General features: G+C 40.6%; 1 protein-coding gene across 2 annotated transcripts; it reads left to right on the top strand.

Moving 5' to 3' along the window:
- The first annotated feature begins 351 nt into the window (after positions 1-351).
- SHISA5 (shisa family member 5) lies at positions 352-24,728 on the top strand. 2 transcript variants are annotated; one of them, XM_076346041.1, is made up of 6 exons: positions 352-424; positions 3,622-3,790; positions 4,162-4,236; positions 18,119-18,234; positions 19,291-19,509; positions 21,469-24,728. In XM_076346041.1, the coding sequence occupies exons 1-6, from the start codon at positions 367-369 to the stop codon at positions 21,546-21,548; spliced, it is 717 nt and encodes a 238-aa protein (XP_076202156.1). In that variant the 5' UTR covers positions 352-366; the 3' UTR covers positions 21,549-24,728. The 2 variants fall into 2 exon arrangements, with proteins under 2 accessions (XP_076202156.1, XP_076202157.1); XM_076346042.1 differs by lacking the exons at positions 352-424; positions 3,622-3,790; positions 4,162-4,236 and adding an exon at positions 5,032-5,072.
- Positions 24,729-25,099: the final 371 nt, after the last annotated feature.

Genomic DNA, 25,099 nt, shown 5'->3' with positions numbered 1-25,099 from the left:
CTTCCACAAGGGAGGAGCTGGCCCAACCATGGAGAGCCGGGTGAGAACGTGGCAGAGGATACAAGCGGAGGGCAAGTCACAGGCCTCAACGTAGGCCTCATGGCGAGCCCAAACACAACAGCCCAGGGCTGAACCCCACTCTACCCAGGGCAACACTCCACAGCCGCTCCCCGGACTACAGCCTGCCTCACCGGTTTCCCGCTCTTTGTGTGCGTGCGCTGCCCCGCCCTTCCCTTCTCTGCCTCTCCGGCCGCCGCGTTGCCCGCTGCTCCTCCCGCGGCCGCGCGGCGGCGCCCCGGGAGTGCCTGAGCCCCGGCGGATCGCCCAGCCCTCACCCGCCCGCCCGGCGGAGAAGCGGCGGTATTCATGGCGACGTGGCGGGGCGCCGTCAGTCTCGGTCTCCTCTGCCTGCTGCCGGTGGCTGGTGAGCGCGGGGCGGCGGCTGAAGGGCGGGGGGTGGCGGGTGCTGCGAGCGGGGGGGGCCCGACCCTCAAGGAGGGTTGGCGTGCTCCGGCGCCTCTTTCTGAGGAGGCTTTGGGGGCTCCTGCCGGCTTCCTCCGCAGCTGGGGCTGCGTCCCCCGGGGAGGCCCTGCCGAAGTCCCTGGCATGGGGAAGCCCTGGCTTCTAGCAGAGACCCCTCAGCTCAGCCCCCAAGCGGCGGTGGGACACGTCCTGCCTGCGCTGAGGCGAGGGCCCACGGTCCCCCAAAACCACGCTCCCCGGCCCCAGCGTCGGCCCTCACCCCGGCGTGGGCAGGAGATACCCACACCAGAACAGCGGTTTTGGTGCGAATTGGGTTCTCTGAGAGAAAAGTTACGCTGAAAGTGAGGTAGGTTTGTGTTGATGCTGGTGTGTGTGGTTAGACAGTAGCAATTAGTGCCCCAGTAATGACTGGGTGGACCCACCCAATGAATACTGTCTACTGGTAAACATAAGGTAAGACTATCGGGGGAGAAACGATGTGCCACAAAGTGGCTGCCGGTCACTCTTGATACATCCCATTAAAAACCTTCACCTTTTCACCCCTGACAGTACATTTTAGCCTTTTAGGGCAAGATAATAGAAATACTTAGGTGTTAAAGTGATGATACTGCATAAACAGCACTGCTTATATAAACTCATAACTATCAGATGCTAACATTGATAATTGGGTTTTTTTCAGCAGCCTTATTTGTAACTATCTTGTTATTGTGCTTAAAGGATGGAGCCTGTGGTCTTCCCCAACTTTGTCATGTGATAAGAAAAAGCAGATGTGATCATAGGACTTATCGGGTGAAGTCTCAGAAAAGGAGAAGTGCTCTTGATGCATCAGTGCATCACTTTATCTGATGGATCAAATTCTGAACAGATGTGCAGGAAAGGTGAATGTGATCTTTAGTGGATATGCAAGAGGACATTTAACTTGGTCACAGTAGTAAAGGATCACAGTTTGTCTGAGGGCTGAGCTGAATGGTTGAATTTCAGCTGAATGGCTGAAATGGTCAGAGTTTTATCTGTAAGTACTTTGAAGGGTGAGCACCAGAAAAAGGGTTCTTCAAGCTGGCTCACAATGATGGTGCTACAGCAGTAACTGTATGCAAACTGGCCTTGAGTAAATGGGTTTGGAAGTTAGAAGTTTTCTTACTGGAATGGTTGGGGACTTTCAGTGGGAATAGTTTAGCAGCTCTGCTCTTGAGGTGGAACTCGATCAGTTTGTTAAAGGGTTTTTGTGGTACTGATTGTGTAAAATCATCAGGCTGCTGTTTTGCAGGATAGGATGAACCCCTCAGTAGCAGGTATACCAAAACAGGAGATCATTTTTGCCTCCCTCAGCCTTAGCCCTTGCATCGTGGTGGGTTGGGTGTACGCTGGACCTCTTCTGAGGTGATTCAAATCATTAACCCAGCAGAAAGCCAACTGGGGAAAGAAGTCCCACAAGCCCCTAGTTGATCTGCTGATCAGCTGGTGAATTGAATCAGTTGAGGAAGAGTCTCATGGGTGCCACAGCTAATGGAAGAAGAGAGGAACAAAGTAGAGGAGCCAAATTCTTCTCTTTAGGCGTGCTCGGCGCTTGTTGGCTCAGCTCAGCCACCTGAGAACTGGCCTAGACCTTTGGTTTCTGTTGTTATTTTATTGTGCTGCAGTAGTGCAATTGTGAGATGGAGGGAGTAACTTTGTTGGTTGCCTTGTTTTGTTTGTAATTTCACAAGGTATTTTGGAATCTGTTTAGCTACCTATCATTTCCTTATTGGTGATACAGGAAAGAGAGAGTTGTCAGGTGACGTTATGTGTCTGCAGAGGAAAAATTTGGTGAACCAGGCATAAGCATGTGTAAACACATTAGCAAAAGTACTGTGGTATTGGTATTGATACCACTTTGCTTGTGTTTAATGAACCTCCACATTTAAACCCTTGGAACATTCTACTTTTTCTTTTTAATGTTGGCTGAAATATTCAGATATGTCTTGGTGCCAGAGAGTCAAGACTGAGTTTTCAAATGGCAAAATCAGTTTAAGTACTCCAGGAAATACCCCTTACTTTTCTTCTGAAGGAACATGATTTGTTGTCTTTGTCTCTTCTTGTTTGCTTTCTCTGAACAACTACACCTGAAGTAATTTGAGCTTCTTGGATAGAGTGTGGTTTAGGAGCAAAATATCAGCGTAGGTCTTGTTAATGTGATATGTGATGATGTGATAGGAAGGAAAATGAGGAATAGAAAAAGCTGACTTGCAGCATTTATCACTGAAAACTGTAATGATACTCTTGCTAAAGATTCTTCTTGGGAAATGCTTTTTGCTTAAGCTTTGAGAAGTATTTTTATGTGACAGTTGGAAGCTTTTAATGTGCTGTTCTTACATTGCAGTCATTCAGGCTTGAGAGGGCAAAGAGAGAGAGAGAAAACAGCCATTATGTTAAGGAATGGATCAGGCCAATGCAATGCTGAAAAGCATGAGATGCCCCCCAGGAAATCCATCCTAGTACATGAACATCTCCATTTCCGTACCATTCTAGCTGCACCAGTTGAGGCTGGCAGTGAGAGCATGCCACTTGACCGATTTTAGTCCTAGGAATCTGTTTTATGACATCTGTTTTATGCCATGGATTAACAGGATTAGGATTTTCCGTGAAATAAACAAAGCAACAGGTCGAAACAACCAAGTCACATGGAAATTCAAATCTACAGTGAACGCGGTTGTGTTGCATCTTTTGCATCAAGTCAAATGTGTAGGAAAATTTTAACATTTTCTTCTAACTGATCTTAGGGTTTGTGTGGGATTTTTAACAGATCTGGCTAGTCACACTGCTCTTGGAGTCTTTACAGTAATTTGGTAGCTACTAGCAGGTGTGGTGAAGAGATTATCACCAGATGGAGCATCTCATAAGTATATTTGCATGCAGTTTAGTCCTTTATGTATGTGTAAACTGTTGGGAAGAGCTACTTAACGAAGATGAGATACTTTGTGTGCAAGGAGTAAGTATTTGCCTTTGCTATACTCTAAAGGAAATAATTGATTTCTAAAACCTAACCAAAATACTTGAAACATGTTTAAATGTTAACTTAGGTGAGATGGTCAGTTTGAGAAAGAGACTTTATATGATTATTTCTTTAGTTACTAACTATTGGATTTTAACTTTTTTCAGTTTTGGGTGAGGATTGTCAGGCATATGTTGATCATCATGGCAAGGCACAACCTGCAAAATCCTGTCCCAACTTCTGCTGTGGAGATTGCATGCATCAATACTGTTGCTCTAACGCGTTCTTAAAATTTGATGAAGAACGACAGTTTAAGTGTAATCTGCTTGATGGAAGGTATGAGGCAAACTAGATGTATACAGCAGGTTATAATTCTATCATCAAATGACAAAAATACACAGTTTAATGGTTAAAAACTTACAAAGGGACCTTTCAGCTCTATATCTGGCTCTATCAGGCATCTACGTTAATGCATGTAACTTACCTGTAAAATGGGAACAATGAGGTGGACAAATTGATGCATGAACTGGTGTGTGTTGTCTTGAGCATTTTCAAATACTTTTACCCTATTTAATTTTTCTTTGAGGATGACAAAATTAATCTCTCTCTCTTTTTAGTGTACATTACCTTTCATAAGCATTTGGAACTTAGCCAGGTACTTGAATAAGTTGTAAATTCCATTTTTGAGATCAATTCTCTTACTACAGGACCTCTGATTCAAGCGACGTCAATTACATGCAGTTTTTTTCGGACCCTGATGATTACATTTCTTCTGGCCCCAGGTAAGCCATGCAAAGTCTCGGCTTTTAAAGTTGTACTTATTTAGAGGTTCTTCATTGTGTAATCATTACATGCCAATAGAAAGTGAAAATAGAAGTACTGATTTGTGTGTTAAGAATGTGGAGCACTCAAGCTCCGTGTACACATTGGAATATCTGAGGAAGCAGAGGCATGAGGAAGAGGCTAGATCGTGCCGTTTAGACTGTAAAGATTGCTGTATGTAATAGTCTGTACTCTTATTCCCAAATGGGAGGTTGTCCTCTAAAGCATTGGCACACTTGCTCTAAACTCTTCGATACTGACAGGTTGAGTCCGTAGTGGCTCAGCGAGAGAAGCTGCTTTTGTTTGAAGTATCTCCTTTTGCACTTCGTTTTTACCAATATTTCTTGTTCTGTGTCAATCTGAGGCAAAATAAATTGATTTAAGGCTATGCATTATACTGGTGATTACTAGAGTCCTGCTGTAAAACGTTTCTATTTTGCACAGCGTGGAAGGCTACAAAGAGAGGCCAAGGGTTAGTGCTGAGCGACAAATATTTGATACAGCTGCATCACTTTGAAAAATTAATACTTCCAGGGTCTCAGGGAAGGGGCACTCAAACTCTCCGCCCAGCAGTGATGCCAGAGGCGGAGCGGCAGGCCAGCCCGCGGCCGGCGGAGGGGTGCTCGGGGCTGCGCGCACAGCGAGGGCGCTGCCGCCCGCCCCCGCGGAAGGTGCGCGGCAGCCCCCAGCCGTGGCTGCGGCGCCCTTTAAGGGGGCGGGGCGGGCGGCGTGACGTGAGCGGGGCGGGGCCGGGCCGGGCGGCGGGCGCGGGGCGAACGGCGGCGGCGAGGATGGGGTAAGCGGGCGCGGCGGGGCGGGAGGGGGCTCCGGGCGCCTGCGGGGAGGGCCGGCCGTGCCGCTGCGGCAAGCCCGGCTAGCCAGGGCAGGAGCGTGCCTCCCGCCCCGCGCCCCCCGGCACCCGCACCGGGGCAACCGTTGTGCGTGGACTCGGTAGCCTTCAGCGAGCGGGGCCGTGCAAGCGGCGTCGCCCCCGCCTCCCGGGAATGGCGTGGTGCGGCGGGTACCGGGGGCCGTGCTCGTTCTCTGGCGTAGCTGAGTGGAGCATCCCGCGTTGTATAACCCATAGGCATATCTTTCTGCATTCTATACAGGGTAGGAAGGAAGCCTCGCTAGAGGCACCTAATGGTAGCGCTGCCGTGGTATGCGCCAGGACGTGGATGCGAAGAGGGTAAATGGATGTCTTGCATCCCTGGTCTCTTTTGACCCAATAGTCTTCCACAAGGAAAGGCTTGATGTAACCAATGTTTTGGAGGAGGGATGCCCCTTCTTCTCTGCTAGGCTGATGGACGTGTCTTGCGTATCTTCAAATGCGTGGTTCAAGTACAGCAGGTGTGAGCCTCATCTTGCAGTCAGCGTTCACTCTTGATGCATTTTTAGTTGAAAGACAGAAAAAAACTTCCACATCTTTGGGGCTGCAGAGATACTGAATCTGTTGGAGTAATAAAGATTAAATATAAAGAATGTAATAAATATATTTTTTTCTATGCCAACAAGCACAGTTACTAAAAAGCACAGAAAATGAAAGAATATAGTCTTCTAAAAAACAAAACCAAAAAAAAACCTGGCACAATTGCTAAAGGAATTGTAACCTTGCATTTGTAAATGACAGAAAACATTTAGGAAGTAGCAGCTAAGTTGCTTTAATTATCTTTGTTTTCAACTATGGAATGTCTAAAAAGAGAATCATTGATGTCTCACCTTGAGAAAATGGGTCATTAGTGACTTCTCTTTTTCCTTTCAATTACATTACGTGTAATGTAATTGAATTAATGTGTTAGGCCTTTGCACAGACTTAACATCAAACTTACTTTCTGGTTAGGCAATTTTAATAGAAAGATGGTAATTATTCACAGAAATATCACCCTTGAAAAGCCACCTGGATGTAACTCCAGAGGAAAACCACAGCCCATAACTTTCCGAAGTGGCTAATGACTTTGGGTGTCCGATTTACGGTGTTTCAACATCGGGAATGGAAGTGAGTAGGACTTTCTGTGACTGCAGTCAGTGGGACACAAAGTAGGTTTCTGTTTCATTACAGACTCTGCCCAGGTTTTTGTGTGGTGTGTGTTGGGGTTTTTGGGTGGGTTTTTGTTTTTTAACCAAGCAGTAAGCTGTATTCCTTCTGGAAGAGTTGTCCCTGGTTTCTGCCTGCAAGGTAATACTGCACCCTCTTGCTCCATGCCAATTTCTTTTAAAAGACAAGTTTTACATTGTTTCTTGATGACTATGTTTATTTAATACTTCACTGTGTGGAGAGGAGGGCTGATGTCAGTTGAGATATTTCTTTGTATCTCCCAGCAAGATGAGCATAGTCTTTGAACAGTTTATAATAGGAGGAGAGGCAACAAAGGGCAACTTCCTTTAGTGCCCTGTTCTTTCTCATGAGTTGCAAATACTACCTTTGACACTGCCCTTCAAAAAAGGAGGAGGTGATGGTTTCCTGGCATTAAGGGTCAGAAAGCATTTAGTTCCTCATTCTCGCATCGGGCTTATTCCTAGATCAAGTTACTACTCTCTCACATTGCTCATAAATCCTGGCTTTTTAAGAGAATTTCACCTCTCTGAGGGTTTGTCACAAACTGCGTGTGGACTTGCCACTGGGCTGAGTGAGCTGGGGGTCTCTCTTTTCCCTGCTTGGAAAACCTGCCACAATTATGCTCTAATTCTACGGGACAGTGTTAGGGAAGGGTTAGTGGTGGTATGTATGTTCTTCCTAAGTCTTGTCTAGCTGAGTTTTTAGTTTGCTTGTGCTTTTGCTTTTTTTGCTGTGTTTGTTCTGAGGTCTTCTGCAGAAGTACAAACAAAGCACCAGGTTTTTAGTAGGTTTCTTTTTATTAGTATCCTTTAATGTTAATATCTTTCAGTATTTAATATTGAGTATTAAGTGCTGTTGAGGCGGGGTACAAGGCGCTTTGGGCAACCCTATTAAGTGCAGTGCACAGTGCAGGCAGTTCATGTCCTATAATCTTCTTTTGGACATTTTAAAGACAATAAATTACATTCCTTTGGAGCGTCTTAATAATGTACTTTCAAGTACTTGGAAGCATTGTGCTTCCCAGAACACTGCATTTGGAAGCAAATGTAAGCATTTCAGGAAAAGTATAAAAGTAGGCATTAACTCAGATTGAGGCTTTTTCCATTGTTGATCAAGCCTTAAAGATCATTTTGATCTTTAGGTCAGAGTGTAGGCATAGGTTTCATACCACTAAACTTGTTAAATTTGCCACCATTTTTCCTTGCATGTAAAATGACCATACACAATTTTTACAATTTTTGCTGCTAGTGAATGCATTGTGGCAAGGATTTACTACTGGAAGGTGTTTCACTTCCCCCCCCCTTTTAGTTGGATTACTGAATTTTCCCCTGCTTTGCTCTGGTTTCAAAGATGGATTGTGAGTAGTAAGTTTAATTTAGTTGTTTTTCCCCTTTCATTCTGCAGTACGTAGTAGTATTGCTTTACGAACCAGTGCAAAAAGCAGAGCACTGATTCACTGGAACAGTTGTCAAAATTTGCATTGGTAACATGGTTATTTAGCCTTGGTATGCCAATTTTCCAATAGTGACCCTTACTGGAAAAGGAAATCGGATGACTCACATCCACAATTCAACTAATTGTGAAGTATTTGAGTGTTTAAGGAGGTGGAGCAATTCAGAACATCTGTATCAGAGTTACAGAAGAAAATAATGTAGTTGGGACAGCTGATACCAGTCTTTCTAAATGGAAACAAAACTTCAAATTGTCTTTGTAAACAGTTAATTGGACTCTGTTTCTGAATTAATTTCAGCCTTGAAGTTACAGCAGATTGTGTAACAGATACAGTAATGCTTGAGAAAAGGCTGTTCATCCTGATGTGATGAGAAGAGGGAGGCAGAATGACAGTCTTCCTGGGAAGCCTCAGCTGGCAGAGAAAGGACAGCTGCCTTAGACTGGGGATGCACTCATTCGGGTTTTGTCATGGGCTCATCAGTGTGTTGTCTTATGACTTGGTTCTCCTGTTGAGAAATTGAGAAAAACCATGTCATTCTGCCTGCCTTTGATTGAAATGCAGCATCTGCAATAGTCTGCTACGTGCATAAATTGGCAAAACCAGTAAATTTCTAACTGTGGAAGATGTGATTACCCTAATTTGCTGTCCCTCAATTTAGATGTTTTTAAGCATATGCTTTCTCCATAGACAAGGTAAAAAATACTGTGATGTTGAACTACATCCCATTTCTCCTTCTTTTCCCCATCACTATCAGAGACTTCAGTTCACACTTTACGCTGTATTTGGATGCTCCAGCATCTGTAATAGGCTGCCGATGATAAGAAAATAAATTAGGAAGATTATTCATTGGAAAAGAACTTCTAGAAATGGAAGCAGTCTCTAGTTAATGAGCAGAGGATTTCTTTTCCAGTACTGGTCCTCAAATTTTCTGTAATAAATGAGTTAAACTGCATACAGAGCCCTTTCTGTAAGGCTTGCTTTCAGACACAGGCTAATCTCACCAAGGAATGTAAGCTTCTTGTGTAGAAACAATTGAGATTTGGATTTGAAGCTATGTAAAAAATTGTTCTTTTTTTTTTTTTTTTTTTTTTTTACCAGCTTGAAAAGTAAATACAAGCTTGCACAATTTGTAGTTGTAACTTGCATTATAGAGCGTTTGGTTTTGTGTTCGCTGTATTCTCAGTGAAGAGGCTACTTAAAGCTGACAAAGCAGTTGTGAGTTGCCATTAATGATTTCTCAGCTGCCTGCTTCAGGCAGCGGGCTTAATGCTTGTGCAGGTTCATTTACTCTGAAACCAAGACGGAAGGAGAGATTGAAAAATGCTGTCCTGGCTCAAGAGGCAGATGTGCACGGTTGGGTTAGCATGCTCGTCTAACTACAGAAGACTGTTTCATGGCAAAAACCAAGACAACCTGGCCTTAAACATGCAAAGGCACAGTAAGATTAATCACTTGGATTACATTCAGGAGTTCATTTTTCTGTGGGTGTGTACTTCATTGACTGTATATACTTACTAGGGTAGAGTGTTCCCTCTTCTAACTCTGTGGGCTTTGCTGTGCCTCTACACAGTGTAACTCTGAAAACACTAAATTTTTAACATACAGGTTGACTCTGGAGAGAGCTTGTCAAAGCAGCCCCAGGCAGGGTAACCCTCAGACAAGGGTCCTGTAGCCTGAGAAACAGAGAATCCTTCCTTGAAAACATGGTTAAAAGACCATGATTGTTATTTAGTAGGATCTATGAAAGTTTGAGCACGTGGGTTCCAAAGCTAGCTCCAGCTCTGCCGTTTCGTATACTTCCATGAAATAGCCATGGCCTGAGGTATAGCCGGATGTATTTGCAATAGATTGTGTCGTAGATGTATTATGGGAAGAGGAGAATAGATGTATTGTTATGGGAGGAGGAGAATGTCCTTAAATTGCCTAGCCTTTTAAAACTGCAGTTGTAGTGTCTTCTGTGAAATGAACGAATTAGTTTAATTTCAAGAAATTTGCAATTGTACAGAGATTGGTCTTTTGACAAAGTCTATTTTTATTAAAAACATTTTATACCATTCATTTTTAATGTGATAGTCCTCTCCGTGTTTGCTAGCATGATCTCTGGCTCTCAATTCCACTGAGAGGGAATCTTAAAAACCTCTATTTTTTTAAGTTATGGAAGGAACCAGTCATCAAAGTCACTTTTGTGACTTTTCTTATGAAAGTCTTGTTAATGATGAATACCATTTAAAAGGAGAAGTAGTGGTTGGCCAGATGTGACCTCTACTGCAGAGGTCTGTTCTTATTTGTGCAGTGATAGATTTTCCTTGATGATCCTCATTGTGCTGGATGAGTAATACTTCTCCCAAAGAGAGGGAGAGTGAAGCAGCGTGTCAGTTCATAGTAGCATACGATAATTAATTTAGCTAATTCAAACTTTGCTCCTGCCTGAACACAGTGTTTCTAACTTTTATATATGTAGTGACATATGAGTAACGTGGGTAGAGAAAAAGACGTGTTTCATGTAAGAGCTGGGTTGTACGGTAAGCGAAGCTGGTGGGTGTAACCTAGTCTAAACTTCCTTTGATTGCAGTTTCAGTGTTTGGCAAGTCATACACCGGGTTGCAATTTGCCAGAAAAAAACCCTTTTTAAATTTTTTTTTAATTTTATTTAAAACTTTAACTCTTTAGCCAAGTTAGTTTCTGATTAGTTGCTTAAATCTGCTTTCTAGAATTAGTATGGTTTTTGCAGTAGCAAATTCATAGTATTGCAGTTGTTTATGTGGGGAAAATTTTCTGTGGTACTTAATTTTTTTTCAGACAAACTTGTTCTATTAATTCAGTTAAACATTTCAGAAAAATACCTCCCATTGCCTTTATGTTGGTCCCAAATTTTAATTAGGGTAGGGGGTAACATCCTGTATCGTTGAACTGGGACCCTAATGAAAGGAGGCAAGCTGACTTACTTTGTTTGCCTTAAATATCTGTGCCCATAATCAATCTACATTCTCTTCTTGCCACTAAAGGAGCATTTTAAATTTATTTATCGTCTGTAGAAGTAAGTGCTTTGTATTGTGTTTAAGGACAGTTTTTATGCTGAGGGTCCAATGCACTTGTCTAAAATTGTCTTGTGACCTGCATGAAGCTGCAGTGTTTAACTCTTGCACTGTTGATGAAAGACTTTAGTCCCTCTGAATGCAGCTCTGACTTTTCCCCTTCTTGTTACATGTATATTTTTAGTGTGCCAGTTACCTATAACAATTATTCTCAAATGTCTACAAAGTAGACAATAGTAGGTTTCCTGGGAAACTTCCCTGGAAAATTGTATTTTTAGTATGCATTACAAAGGAATTTATGTAAATAGACATATTTAGTACAAGTGAACTGTTTATAGATCAAGAAGAGATGCTTGTATACATCTTCCATAATAACCTGTTGGATCCGGGTGTTGGATGTCTGAGTAAAACCACAAACTCCAGGAAGTTCCCTCCCTGCCACTTTCTCATATAGGCTGTTGAAGAACTTGTACTAAAGCTGTTACATGTTACTTGAAAAAATAGAGAAGTTAGTGTCTTTTAAAAAAGTAGTAATTAACTTTACTTCCAGTAGGTCTTTGTGTATGAAATTAAAGTTTATTATTTTGGGCTTAAAGTATCCCACATCAGCTTCCTATTTGAAGAAATAGAAAAAGGACCCATTCAGTACATATTTAGCAAACTTTTTCTCAAAAGACTCTTGCATTCTTTTTCTGTAACGCTTTTGCAGTTGCAAGGCTTCTTGGCTTACCATGCCATTATTGTTGTTGCTGTAGTAGTGGTTCTCACGCCAGAGCTGGTTTGGCTGATGCTAAGGGTCACTGGGCTGTGCTCAGCTGTGTAGGTTTGTCCTGACTTCAGGGACGTAGCTCAGGGTTGTTTAGACTGCAGGTAAGCAGAGGTGTCCCAGGGATTGTTTCAGGGGGCTCCTGCTGCAAACTCTACTTCTTTTTGGGGGTACCCAGAAAGAACTATGGAAAGTTGTGATAAGTTTTAGTGGTTTTCAGTGGCAGTTAATCTGTGTCCATACTAGAGCAGTTTAGCAGTTTACAATTAGTGATGACTTGAGCTGGTACTGCACTGATGGGTTAGCCAAAATGAGATGAAACCATTTTCTTCATGTTACGGAACTGTACATGGGCAGGACCCTAGACGGGACGCTCTCAAGTGCTAACTTGAGTTAATATTTGTCTGAAAGACCAATGAAGACATCACAATTCCAGTCCACACTTCACTGTGTAACATAGCTTATAAAATGACTTAGCAGTTACTCAAATCTGCCAGTCTTATGAAACTATCAAGATTTCATAATTGTGAAACCATGCTATCCAGTCTGAGTCTTAAGTTGCCTGTTGCCTGTGGCCCACCACAGGAATTACCAGACCCTTGTTTCTTAGACACTTCTTGATCATGTAGAGATCTCGTTTTGGGGAGGTGGCCCCTGGGTAAAATGGCTGGAGCAGGCCATGGCTGACACCAGCAATTAGTGTGATTGCACCCGGACTATGAGGCTTAACTATATGGTGTATATTTTGATTGTCCGCACGGGCTGAAGCTCCTGTGGGCCAAAACCCAGCTGTGCTAAAATAGGCTGGTTAGTCTATCAAGTGTTAAAGTCATGCTAATGTTTTCCAGTGAGTATTAAGCTCACAGAAGTTTACTTTTTGTGTAATAGTAAATGTTTTTTTGAGTCCCTAGCAATTTGGTTCTTATGTTTTGAATCTTCATGCTAAAATACTAAACTGAGGAAGTGTGTTGTTTGTAAAGTTGTAAAAACTAATCCCTCTGAAAGACTCTTGGGAAGTCATATTGCTTTATCTTTTTTTTTTTTTTTAAAAAGTTCATCCTTTATTTTCCTGCTAAGCTTTGGAGGCAGTATGTTGCATTGTATGGCTGTTACTAAAACGTTGGACTTACGAAAGCATCTTAGTCTAGGTGCCTGTTTGGTCATGCCTTATAACCTGAGTCAGTGCAAGTCTGGACATTTACCATTCTGTCACATTTCTGGGAACTGTATCCTTTTCTGGAGCAGTAAAGAACAATATGTGTATATTCTTTTTTTTTTTTTTAGACTTTTAGGAATGGCTTAAATTATCTTCTGAAGTCTTTCCAGACCACCCTGTGTTACAGCCGTAACTCAGTACTTGTAAATGTTTGTTTTTAAAATCGGCCATGCCTTTGAAAAGGGCCCTGCCAACATGTTTCTTGTAGCATGCAACAAATCTTGGAATAGATTAAAACTTGCGAAATAAATCGGTGCTTAAACTAATTTTTCAGAACTAGGTGGTCTCGTTGTTGTTCATTTGGGTATTTTTTCTTTTTTAAAGACAAAAGTTGCAGTGTGTCCCATTGTCATGAATACATAGATATGCAAAAACTTTCTTTACAGCAGATGTCCAAATGTCCCAACTTAAGTGATTCAAACTATTAAGGAGGTTTAAAAATACGTTGCTGGAATTGAAACTTGGTTATTTTAAAAGGCCTTAAATACACTCAAAGCATTTTACATTTTTTTTTTTTCCAGTTGACAGTGTTCAAGATTGAGATCTCTGATATGAACAACTGCCTTGAGAATTAACTTCTACAAATAGTACTATTTAGATCCTTGGTTTGACTTTTTAATATGTCCATTGTGTCTCATTCAGTACCAAAAGGGGTAAAACAGGCACTAATCACATAACTCCCTTTATGTGAACTGATACATATTTTGAATAATTAGACAACTCTAAAGGTAAGGTGAGTCTGCGAGCTATGCTCACTGCACATAAAATTTAGTGCTTGCCAAAGGTGACAGAATAGGGGTAGAAGTGGAATTAGGGCAAGGAAGGAGAGAGGTGGTGGTAGGAAAGGGCAGGGAGTCGTCTCTTCATATTTACTTTCCCATGTGTTTTATGAGAAGTTGCAGTTTATCATTGCTGCAGTAAAACTGCTATTAGGTTTGGTTTTGTTCTCAATTTTGTTTTCTAATTATTGGCAAAAGTTAGCTTTTATGTGAAGAGAAAGAAGCAGGAAATGGCAGTGAATGAGCTCAAGCTGTTTATAACAGTGTGTGCTTTATTTAGAGACTATGGTATATATAATGTGGGACTCTGGAAACTCGTGTTCAAACCGTGACGCCAGCAGAGCATTCTGAGCTGGTGCTATGGCCACCCTGATTTCTGTAGTCTGACATTTGTTTGCAGAATGCAGGGGGTAAGGTGTGTGTTTTGGTTTGTTTTTTGTTTGATTTCCTCATGCCCCGCGCCCCCTTGGTTAACCATTCAGGGGAAGAATCTTTAAGGCTACAATCCCTCATGCCTAATCTTTTTTACTTATGTATAATGCTAACAGTTGGTAATACAATTATCATTTAATGCAAATATATTTTTTTCCAAATATTTTCAGAGTCCTTTTAGACAGATTCATCAAGTGAAAGCAATTGAATGAAGCAGTAGTTTTGTTTAAGAAAGGAGTATAGGCTTTCTGGAGTTAGCACACTGCAAGAGTCTTTATACAGTGGATATCTTGTCTCCTGCAGCTTAGACAGTTCACTGAGTAAAGTATGCTGAGCACCATTCTGGCCTCACTTAAGTAACATCTATTAGTGGTAGCCTTCCTGCACTTTTTTCAGTAGTTTTACTAGTGGTATTTTTTCAATAGTTTTACTAGCAGGATTTTTTCAGTAGTTTTACTAGTGGAGTATTACTGAATGTTCAGGAAGAAGTGCTCAGGGCAGTACTCCTTGGGCAGTAAAAGGACAGACATTATTACAGTAAGGTAGTGCCTGACCATTCAGATATTCCAAAAGAGTATTACTAGTTTTGATTATCAACAAATCGTTAGGAAAAAAATATATTTTTTTAAGAGCTCCAGTGTTTAAAGAGGGTGTTGATGCTGCAAGTTGCAAGTTCATGCAACATACTGTTTTGTTTTCTGTAAATGTCATGCTACCTTCTGCTGTTTCGAGACATTAGTCTGCATGAGCCCAAGCACTGGCAGGAGAATTATGCTTCTGCTGTAAAGTAGGTGATAAAAATGCCTACAGTAATCCAGTTGTGTACACTCCTTAGAAAACTCTGGGAAGAACTAACTCCTGTTATTTCACTCACTGGGCTATTTCTAAGGCTTGTAATTTTGGTCTGTAGTAATCACACAGTATTTCAGTGGGTAGAACTGAATCACAGTGTTTACACACACAAACACAGAACCGCACTCTAAAGTGTATACACCTGACACACCTGTACTTTAAATGTCTCCATTTAGCTCTTTAAAAGATGTATGCAAAATGTCATCATGCTGTGGTTGTGTCATTTTAGCAAAGATGCAGACAAGTGATGAAAATGCACAAGGCATCTCTAACAACTTGGTGAAAATAAGGATATGGTAGGGTTTTTTTTTCCCTGGGCTTTGCTTTTGTCTCTTTCCTTGTTAGAGGTAGTAAATATGCAGTGAGATATGTGCTTCAGTGAACAGAAAACTGTAATTAAAAATAAGCATATGGAGCCCATGCTTCAAACTGACCCAATGTTTATCTGTTGGTGGCCAGCTTGTCTGCAGATGGGCTTGTGCTGTTTTCTCTCTTGTCATATCAAAACTGAATTTGGTTGTGAAAGAGAAGGGCTCTCTGCCAGTTTCCTGCTGTGCTAGTTTATTTATGATGAGTAGATGTTTCTCTACTTTGTCTGTTTTCTCCATTTCTTAGGTTTCTTTGGTTTTGCCCAGCCTTTGCTAAAGTTCAGAGGTTTATTGTCTGTAGAAATGAAGAATTTTAGTTGTCTTTGTCAGGCCTAATCTCTTTCCTTGACGCACGAATTTCTTTCCTTAGCATAGTTCACTAGCAAAAAAGTTTGGGTTTTTTTTTTCCTTCTCTACTGGGGAAAAAGCCCAAGGAAGAACCTAGAAGACACTTTTCTGTTGTCTCTGCTAAAGTTGCTTGGTAGTAATTGTGTGTAATGGGAACGTTAGCTTCCCTAGTGAGAGAGCTTTCTCAGGGTTGATGCAGAAGTGGGAACAAGAGCAAGGAAAATGCTGTTGGCACTCCACAAGTAGCAGTAATTGTAGTTAACGTTTGTCATCCTGCAGTTTCTAGAGGTGTTTGTAGTTTGTCACAGGCATTCATGCTGTTTCTTGTGAACATTGCAATCGAGATGGTTAAGTCTAATGTATGAATCCATTGTGCACACTTCTCTCTCGTTCTTCTCCAGTGTATATATGAATTTATATAATGAGTATCTAGTAAGGACTAGTATAATTAATCTAAATTCTACAGGTCACTCTCAGATCTGATCCATTTCTGCATACACAAGTATTAAGCTTGCATTTTCAAACTAACTTGATGTATATTTGCTGTTGGCCTCATGGAAAGGAGGCAGCCTGTGTTTTAGGATGTGGTATCATTGTGTATGTTTCTCTATTCCCTGCCCCTTGAAATTGCATTTGTATCTTCCTTTTTATACCAGGCTTGAAAGAAATGGGATTTTTGGATGGAGATGAGCTGGCTGTGAACTTACTGTGCTGAAGTGAAACTAATGCTCCTGAGGATGGGGAGAGCAGTTAAAAGTGGCATGGTTAGGAATGCATTTGCATGTGCAAGTCAGCATATGAAAAACATTCTGTAAGGGTGCAAATAAATGTGACAAAGCATGCATGCATCTTTATATTTTGTAGCTGTGTTGCAATCATCTGTTTGCTTTCCTGGCAGTGTTCCTGACAGAACTTCTGTGACTAAAGGAGGCTGCAGCAGTTCCTGCTTCCTGTTTTAAATGTAAATGCTTAGGTGCAGTGACCGTAGGCAATCCATAGTATTAGATTTAGTACTCGAGGAGTAAATCTCCAGTGTTATATTTAGTACTTCACAAAATCGGTGCACAAGTTAGATACAGTTAGATAAAATTGTTGCTCAGATTCTTGAAAGAGATTTGACCCAAGCTTTTTCTTATAGCTGTTGCAGAAACAGAATGAAATTGATGGAACCTCTCTTAGGGGAAAAAAATGCATTTTAAATCGAACCTGTTTTATTTGTCAATGCTTATGTTCAGTGTCCAGCTTACTGAGGGTTACGTTGCTCTAGAAGACGGAGGTGAGGTCTTCCAAATTTGGGCTAGGGATAGAGTGATTTGCATTTCAAGTGTCGTCGATACTCAAAAACAATTTTCACATTTGATGGCTGTTTAGTAGCCAAGCGAAAATTGCTGGAGGTTCTGGACATGTGTCATTTTGTTTAAAGCTGTTAACAGGAAACTGAGCAGGAAAAAAAACTAGAGTTCTGTAGCCAAAATCTCTATGAAGAAGCAAAAACAGGATGGATACGAAACCAGCTCTCTACTCGTTATTTTAGAGCTTGTCGTTCATTAAAACTGACTTCCTGCAATTGTTCCCAAAACTGATGCATGGTGCATTTTTTAAGAAATAAGAATGCTGGAGACTTTGGCTTCTATGGAAGAAGGGCTTTACTGATTTCAGACAGTAAGAAAGGGATCATGTGAATTAACACTTAAAATGGAATTGTCACTGTGCATTTAGTGCTTTACAGTGTTACTCTTTCTTCCCTGTGTGGTAAACAGAACTTACAAAGAGTCATCTCTGGAAGCTTTACATCTGCCTCCATCATTTGGTACTCATCACAGAGGTTAAAGCTGGTATAATCTTTGGCCTTTCTGTACTAGGTTTTGGTGGTTTAGGCAGTGTTTCTGTCTCCCATAATGTAGCATAACATACTTGCTGTTGCCGTAAAGTTGGCAGAATTTCAGATCTACCAAACCATGTGAAACGTGGTTTCTAAAACAACTGTTTACAAATGCCAGTGATCTGCAGCATGGAGAGGTCTGCTCAGTACCGAGATTGTCTCGAGATTGGGCCTGGGAGGTCTTACGACTGTGCAAAGAACTTGCTGTCACCCCAAAGTCTGGGGTGCTTCATTTCAGGCATGCCTACCTGTGTGTTCAGAGCAGTCAAGTAATGCTTGGAGAATTAAGTCATCAAACTAGTGATTTTGAAACCTTATCGCTGTAACCTGGAATACATAAAGGGCCACACAGTTGCACTAAAATAACAAGAATTGCAGTCACACTAGAATGAGAGGGACCAAAGACTCACGTTGGGTCCTTTTCATGTACAGGAGAGTGTGGTCCTTGATAGCGGTTGGTCAGCTTCCCTTGATTTAGCAGACCTGACCTCATGTAGCACTGCATTTGACAGTTGTTTCTTACTCAAATGCATGAAGTAGTAAGAGTAACATTTGAGGAGCAGCAATGTGTTTGCTACAGAAGATTAGGTTAGGTTAAAGAAGAAAAAATTTGTGTGAAAGACTCTTACTACTTCTGGTGGTATCTTTCTTGCAGTTTTGGAACGCTTGTTGCGATTGGAATTACTGTTTTTGCAGTGATTGTAGTTACTATTATTCTGTGCCTCACCTGTTCGTGTTGCTGTTTGTATAAAGCCTGTCGAAGACCACGGCGTAAGTACCTGTATACTTACTTTCTTTTTCACATCTTTGAACAAGACTTACTCCCTGCCCCCCCCTGGAAAATTGTGTTCCTATAAAAGGTGAAAATAGCCTTATGTCTCTGCTACAAAAGATGCAATACCTAAACATTTAAAAAAAGCATTTAAGCTGCTTCAGAATGTGAAGTTGCAGAGAGATGTTTTGGAGTATTTTCTAAGCATTTAGAAGTTCTCTTTCCCCATCCCCCCAATATGTGAATTTGGGGGGGGGGGAGGGGGGGTGTTTGGTTTAGGTAAGCAGGGGATAGAATGAAATTTTGAATTTTTCCCAGTCTCTTAAAAATATACCTGAAAAATACACCAAAGGCCCAGGACTGCAACAGTGCAATCTTGAGCAAAGTCTATAATTGTAGCATAAAGAGGAAGATGATCTTGAAAATGAATTATTGCAGTTTATTAGAAAGTGTTAATACTCCCTTATTCCAATAAGAGAGATGAACCAATGATCCAACGTCAGCTCCTACAAAAATCGATGACTTAATGTGTATTTGCCTTTCTGACTGTTATTTAGAGAAAGACATACTAACACATGGATGTATTAGTGTGTAGACAACATACAAAAGGAAACTCATTTGGGCAATCATGGTAGGAAGCTCCTTACCTAATAAAGGAGATCTTTATCACCTTAATCCTTAAAAGCAGATAACATTTAAAAATGAGCAGTTTTTCCAGTCTCATACCAAATGATAGATAACTTGGCTGCAGGGTTGAGTTCCTGGTTTTTGAAGAGTCCAAGAAAAAAATTCTTTGCTCTTTGTGGTTGAGAAACAAGGAGATAAGTTGGCTCCTATCCCAGTGTGTGAAGGCTCTCATTACCACTGAGATCAATGGAAGGATATTTAGAGGCATACTTTTCAAAATCTTTCATGAAACTTTGAAAATGAAATCACCCAGATTTTGAAGTGAGAAATTGACCTTAAGAGAGAATGTTTTTTACATTACTGTTGTTGGCTGTCCCAGGTGATCTAGAACCACCAGCACTAACCATGTTCCTTTTGCTTGTTTGTAGCTGTTGTGACCACCACTGCTTCCACTACAGTGGTTCACGCTCCCTATCCCCAGCAACAGGGAGTGCCACCCAACTACCCAGTAGCCCCATATCAAGGATATCAGCCTGTGGCTATCCAGCCACAACCGGGAATGCCGGTAGCACCGTACCCTGCACAGTATCCTCCCCCTTACCCCATGCAGCCGTCAGGACCCCCAGCTTATCACGAAACGGTGGCAGGTAAGGCAAAGCTGACTGTTTCTTTATCTCTTAAATAGCTAAAGAGACAGTTGCATTGGAGCCAATCTTGTATTATTTACATTTATTATTTTCTGTGACTATTAATGTAAATGTAAACAAATTATGTAAAACTCAAGTGATGGTGGATGCTGTAATTCACCCTTGCTGAAGTTTCCCCATCACCATTTTTATGTTAAGCATTGCAAGAGGAGATGTAGCTGGAGCTGTATTGGCAAAGTTTGGTGGTATGTGGGACTATCACTGGATCCAGTAGAATGTTTTACTAATTCGGTTGAAATTTCATATTGAAATCAAAGTCCAATTAACATATGTAGAAACATCCAACTACTATACATACCCTTTCTAATCTAATATTTGCTAGATGTTTTAATCTGTACACAGATGACATTTTCTACTAGTTCATCGCTATGTGCTATAAACATATATTCTATGTTTATAGAATAACAAGTCTCTGATCAACTTCAGCCAAGTTTGCTGGTGACTAGCAGTTAGAATTATCGGAATCTTTTTTTTTCTTCTGCTTTCCATCTTTCACAGCATTGTTTTCATACAGCTTTATTGTTGCTATTACTAATTCCCACTTCTGCTGGTAATAGCTGTTCTCTGAACAATTGGCTCCTGGCTGTTCAGAGAGGCCAAGACTAGGCTGTTATCTGTCCTAGGATCTTCGAGCCCTCTTACAAACCACACTGTTCATCCTTCTAAGTAACAAGCAAAGTACAGTCCTGAATAGTAGATAATGCCCTTAGAAAGTAACTCTTTCATGACAACTCAAATATAAAATGACTGTTCATGGTCTTAGGCATTTGTAAACCAGTTAGAAATTGTACATTAACAATGTGCAAACCAGCCCCACATGTAAAAACACTGATTTGGCAGGCCCGTTGACTTTATTTTTCTGCTGTAAACTCTGAAGAAGCTGTGGGTTTTATGGGATTACCCCAAAGTGCTTTGGCTGCTTCCTTATCATGTGAGGGAGCCAGTAAACTAGTCATTTTGCTTCTCCTACTCTCTGGTTTCTCAAACTGTTGCTGGTTTGTTAGTTCTTAAAATATTTTTTTCTGGGAAAATCTCAAAGCACTTTTCATGTTGCCAGCTGAGAATGCCTCAAAATGAGAGCTCTTTCCTTCATTTCTCTTGTCTATTAAGCAAGGGGCAGTCTCTTTATTAGGTCACATGCAAGGGAGAGAATACCTGCACAGGAGCCAAACCCACTCACTTTACAAGATCAGCGAAAGATAACCACACTTACACGCTCCAGGGATCTGATCAGGTGCTGCATTATTTGAACTAACTTGAGCTATTTGACAGACCTGAAAATGAAGGTGCTGCCTGAGAGCAGCTTGTCTCAGAATACTAGAAAATAAGGATATCTTCTGAGTGATATACATCTAGTGTATGTCAAACTCTTTAATGTGCTTGGTAGTGGTGGGATACTTTTTTCCCTTTAATTTTTTAATTAACTCTGTGACACTTACCAGGAAAGCATTTTCCCTGAAGGAATCCTAAGATGCTTTCTCTTGTCCTTTTTGTTTTGCCCAGTGGTTTATTTTCACTTCTCAGCATACTATCAGGTATATCCTGTTGTTTGTGCATCTCTGACTTCCACTGGCTGTTTTTTTGGCCCAGATCTCTTCCTCTTTTTTTGACTGTTCTCCCCTGAAGGCTAACCATGTCCTTGTGGCTGCCATAATACACATGTACATTCAAGCATCAAAAAAAAAAAAACCCAAAACACAAGAACAACATTTTTTGTGATCTTACTTTTGAAATGCAGATGCTTTATGAGTTAGCACAAACTGTTCTCAAGTCCAATTAAGATGCTAGATAAGTTGAACCTCTTAATTGTGTGCTCAAAACAGAAGTTGCCATTACAGATGTAGAATTCAGAATGTAGATTTTACAAATCTGTTTTTTCTTGTGTTTTTGCTTTTGCAGCTGGTGCTGGAGCACCTTACCCAATCAGCCAGCCCCCTTACAACCCTGCTTATGTGGATCCTCAGAAGCCCACCTATTGAAAAGATCTTCTACTATGCTTCTGCATACAAAACTTTTTAAAGTATAATTTGTGCTGTTTACACTGTCCAACTGTAGTATATTTTTCTGGAAGACAGCAATCTTTTGTCTAAGTAAAGTGAAAGTTAATTCAGTATCTTTTTTTTTTTTTAAATGCTTCAAGTATGAAGAAGGAGTATTTTTCTTGCAGAAGTTGTTAATTTATACCTCAAGCAAATACAAAAAGAGATTTTGTTCTATATACAATGAAAAAAGCATGAAGAAGGAGTACTTCAGAAATAAGAACCACAATAACATTTGCTGTGCAATAATTTTGGAAGCAATGGTCTAATATGAGCATTATCAAACACCCAAAGCTGTAGCAATCTTTTGCACAGTATTAAAACATAAAAACTTAATCTCTGAGAAACTACCTGATATATGTCATGTATGTTCTGCCTGTTTTGAAGCTACTATTGTTAGGTAAGCTACAGTGTAATACATTTCATTTACCATTCAAAAGGGAATTTTCCTTCTTTGAAACACATTTGCCTTCAGTAAGGGGTAGCAAACCACGTTTAATTGTCTTTGGACTAGTTGCATTTTTCTGTGCTAAATAGCATGAGTTGATAATTTCCTTGTTTTCTTTCCCAATTTTAAGGCTTAAAAACTGTGCCTTCATTGGGTGTTTTCTCAGGCCATTTTAATTTATAGCTAGACATTAACAACAAAACCAAACTCCCTGCCACTTCGTAGAACAAATAGATCAAAAGCTGAAAACGTGAGAATTCTTCATAAAAATTATGGGACAAATATTTATTGTCTAAATATTATTGGACAAGCTTACTTAAGTCATATGTTGTTGATGAGTTTGGAAGAAAAATTAGCACCTTAATCATATGTTCAGCAGAAGTACCTGCCAGTGTTCAGTCCTGCCTCATCATAGGGAAGGAATTTATTTTGCAGGAGAGATGGGATGTCAGAAATAGATTGGGGTTTTGAAATGCTTAGGGTTTGTCACTGTCTGTCTCTAGTGGGAACTGTAGATGGCAGGAACATAGGAATGATAGATCTTTATAAACTCAGTCTGTGTTTGAAGAATAATATGCAGGGGTATGAGAAATCCCAGCCCAACACACAGTAGAGATTACACTTCCCTTTTGTCTTCAAAAAGCTGAGCAGAGAACAAGAAGTCAAGAAAAGGAAGAGTGGTAGGATTTGGTCACAGCGAGGTAATGTGTTTTCAAGAAGGTAGTGCTTGCAGTCATGAAACGTCTTGAGACATCCTCATGACTATTACCAGTGTTTGCAGGGCTTTTGGCTCTATATACCTTGTATTGATCAAACGAATCATGATTTATTTTTTTTTAGTGTCCTCTACGATTCTGTCTTTTCTAACATTGAAATACAAGTTGTTATTCCTCAGTAGAGCTATCTAGTCTGTATGTATCACTGTGACATAATTAGTGAAATAATTTTGACATATCTCATACATTGATTTTACTTTTTTAGAGAGGCCATTAAGCCATTTGTCCTGTGATTCTACATTTGAGATATATTACTGTTTGAAAAACATTGATGGTGGCATTGTTTTACCTCATATGATGGATGGAAACTGCTGCTGTCAAAGGCAGCCTTATGTCTCTTCCTGATTTTTTTAGTCTATTTCTGGGTTATTTCAATTCTTTTTTCAAGAAAGTCTTCAGGACATTTCAGAAGACACTTGTAGAAAGTTTTCCGCGTTGGGATTCATGACAACCTATGCCCCTCTGTTACACCTCTCTAAGAGCATTGCCGTTAATAGTGTGAAATGGTGCCAAGAGGCACTCACAGCGCATGCATGCCCTGTGTCTGTGTGTTCCTCCTCTTTCCTGCCTTGTAAGCTGCGAGATTGGGCAATGCTTCATTACACTGTTAGAAGTTATGTGAGAACAACCAAAAATGGACAGTGTCTCCTCTATGGAGGATAAAGTGTTTCCCTAGAAATCTGGAATTTTTATGTGTGGGAGGGCACTGAATAACTGCAGAAATTATTCCCTTGCTATAGATCCTACCCCTGTGTGTTTATTCGTATAGAAGGAGAGCAGAGACTATTCCAGCACCCTTGTTAGCCAGCTGCCTGGACGGAGTCTGGTCGGTGAGATGCAGCCAGCGAGCACAGCTGCCGTGCAGCTTTCAGAGCACAGGTACAGCGTTCTAGTGTTGGGCTTCATGAGATTGTTACTCTGCACCACTCTTCCTTTCCTCCATCTGATGTGACAAAGCTTACAGTTCGTGTTAGTGGGGTTATGTTTTGATTATGAAAGGAAAATCTGCAGTTTCATGAGAAGTTGGCTCAGTCATCTGCCATCATCCCTAAGGAAAAGACAGTAGGAAAGTAAGTGGCAACAATAACAGAGGTCCCCAAATCTGAAGTTTTGGTGTAGATGTTGTACAGACCAAATAAATTGCCCTGAACACCACTGTATGTGGAGCGGTGGGAGGGGATGAGGGATAGGGTTAAGGAGCCTGAAAACCTACACCTTTCCTTCAGTGAACATATGCTAATGATAACTATATACAAGTGAAGAGATGTATCATTAATATACCGGGAACTACTTTAGTAGTAGTATGACTACTTCAGTTACAAAACTCATTGAAAGAAGAGAAAATGGTCCACTTACCTCCCTTCATAATTGGAGCACTTAATCAGATCTTTTCTTATTGTTAGTGTATTAATCATCATTAACAATAAGGTGTAGGACCAAATTTTATTTAGTTCTTGTCATGCAACCTATTGAACTTGTTTGCATATAGTTAAGAACATGGGATGGTTATAGAAAAGATGGAGAAGTTGATCCATAAACTTTTAGTTTAAGCACTGCTGATGTGTCAGTCCAAGTAGCTATTGCCTTCATGTCAAACTAGTTATCCACAGTGCCGTAGGGGAGGGGGAATGGAATTAAAATTTTAAATGTTGAAAGAGTATATGTTAAATTTTTTTTAATTCTGTAAGTGCCTTTGTTTCAGAAATGTTTTGTGAAATTAAATACAGTAGAATATTCTGTTGTACTGAATTTACTAGATAATCATTGTTGATTTTATTACATACTGTAACCTAGCTTTGTATGTTGTTTGTAGTTTAAATGTAAGTATTCAAAAGAAATAGCATAAACTCTATGCACCTTTGTAATAAATGCAGTGTTTGAAGTATATTCTATCAATTTCATTTCCTTAGCCTCAAATTTGTTTACTATTTAGGAGTGTATCTGCAAAGCTACATTTTACTTCATTGTGTGTGACAGCTAGTGTTACCTAGTGTACTTTAAGTCACCTTGTATCATGAATATCACTTTTGGTAGTGGAGACTGAAGTCTGATCAAAATTACAGGTCACAACATAAAGCAAGGACAATATAAACTCCTGAATGATACTCTGACAGTATGTCTCAAAGCTAATCTCAAATGATTGCTTCTAAGGCCTTGTCTAGCCTAAGGAGTAAATTAAATGCATGAAGTTTGAATGCATTACCTAACAAATCCCAAGACATTTGAAAAGTCTAGTGTAGACATGATGGTAGACTTCAAAGAAGTCT

This window comes from Aptenodytes patagonicus, chromosome 8, assembly GCF_965638725.1.
Source record: "Aptenodytes patagonicus chromosome 8, bAptPat1.pri.cur, whole genome shotgun sequence".
Lineage (NCBI taxonomy): Eukaryota > Metazoa > Chordata > Aves > Sphenisciformes > Spheniscidae > Aptenodytes > Aptenodytes patagonicus.
This window is presented reverse-complemented; position numbering and strand designations above follow the sequence as displayed.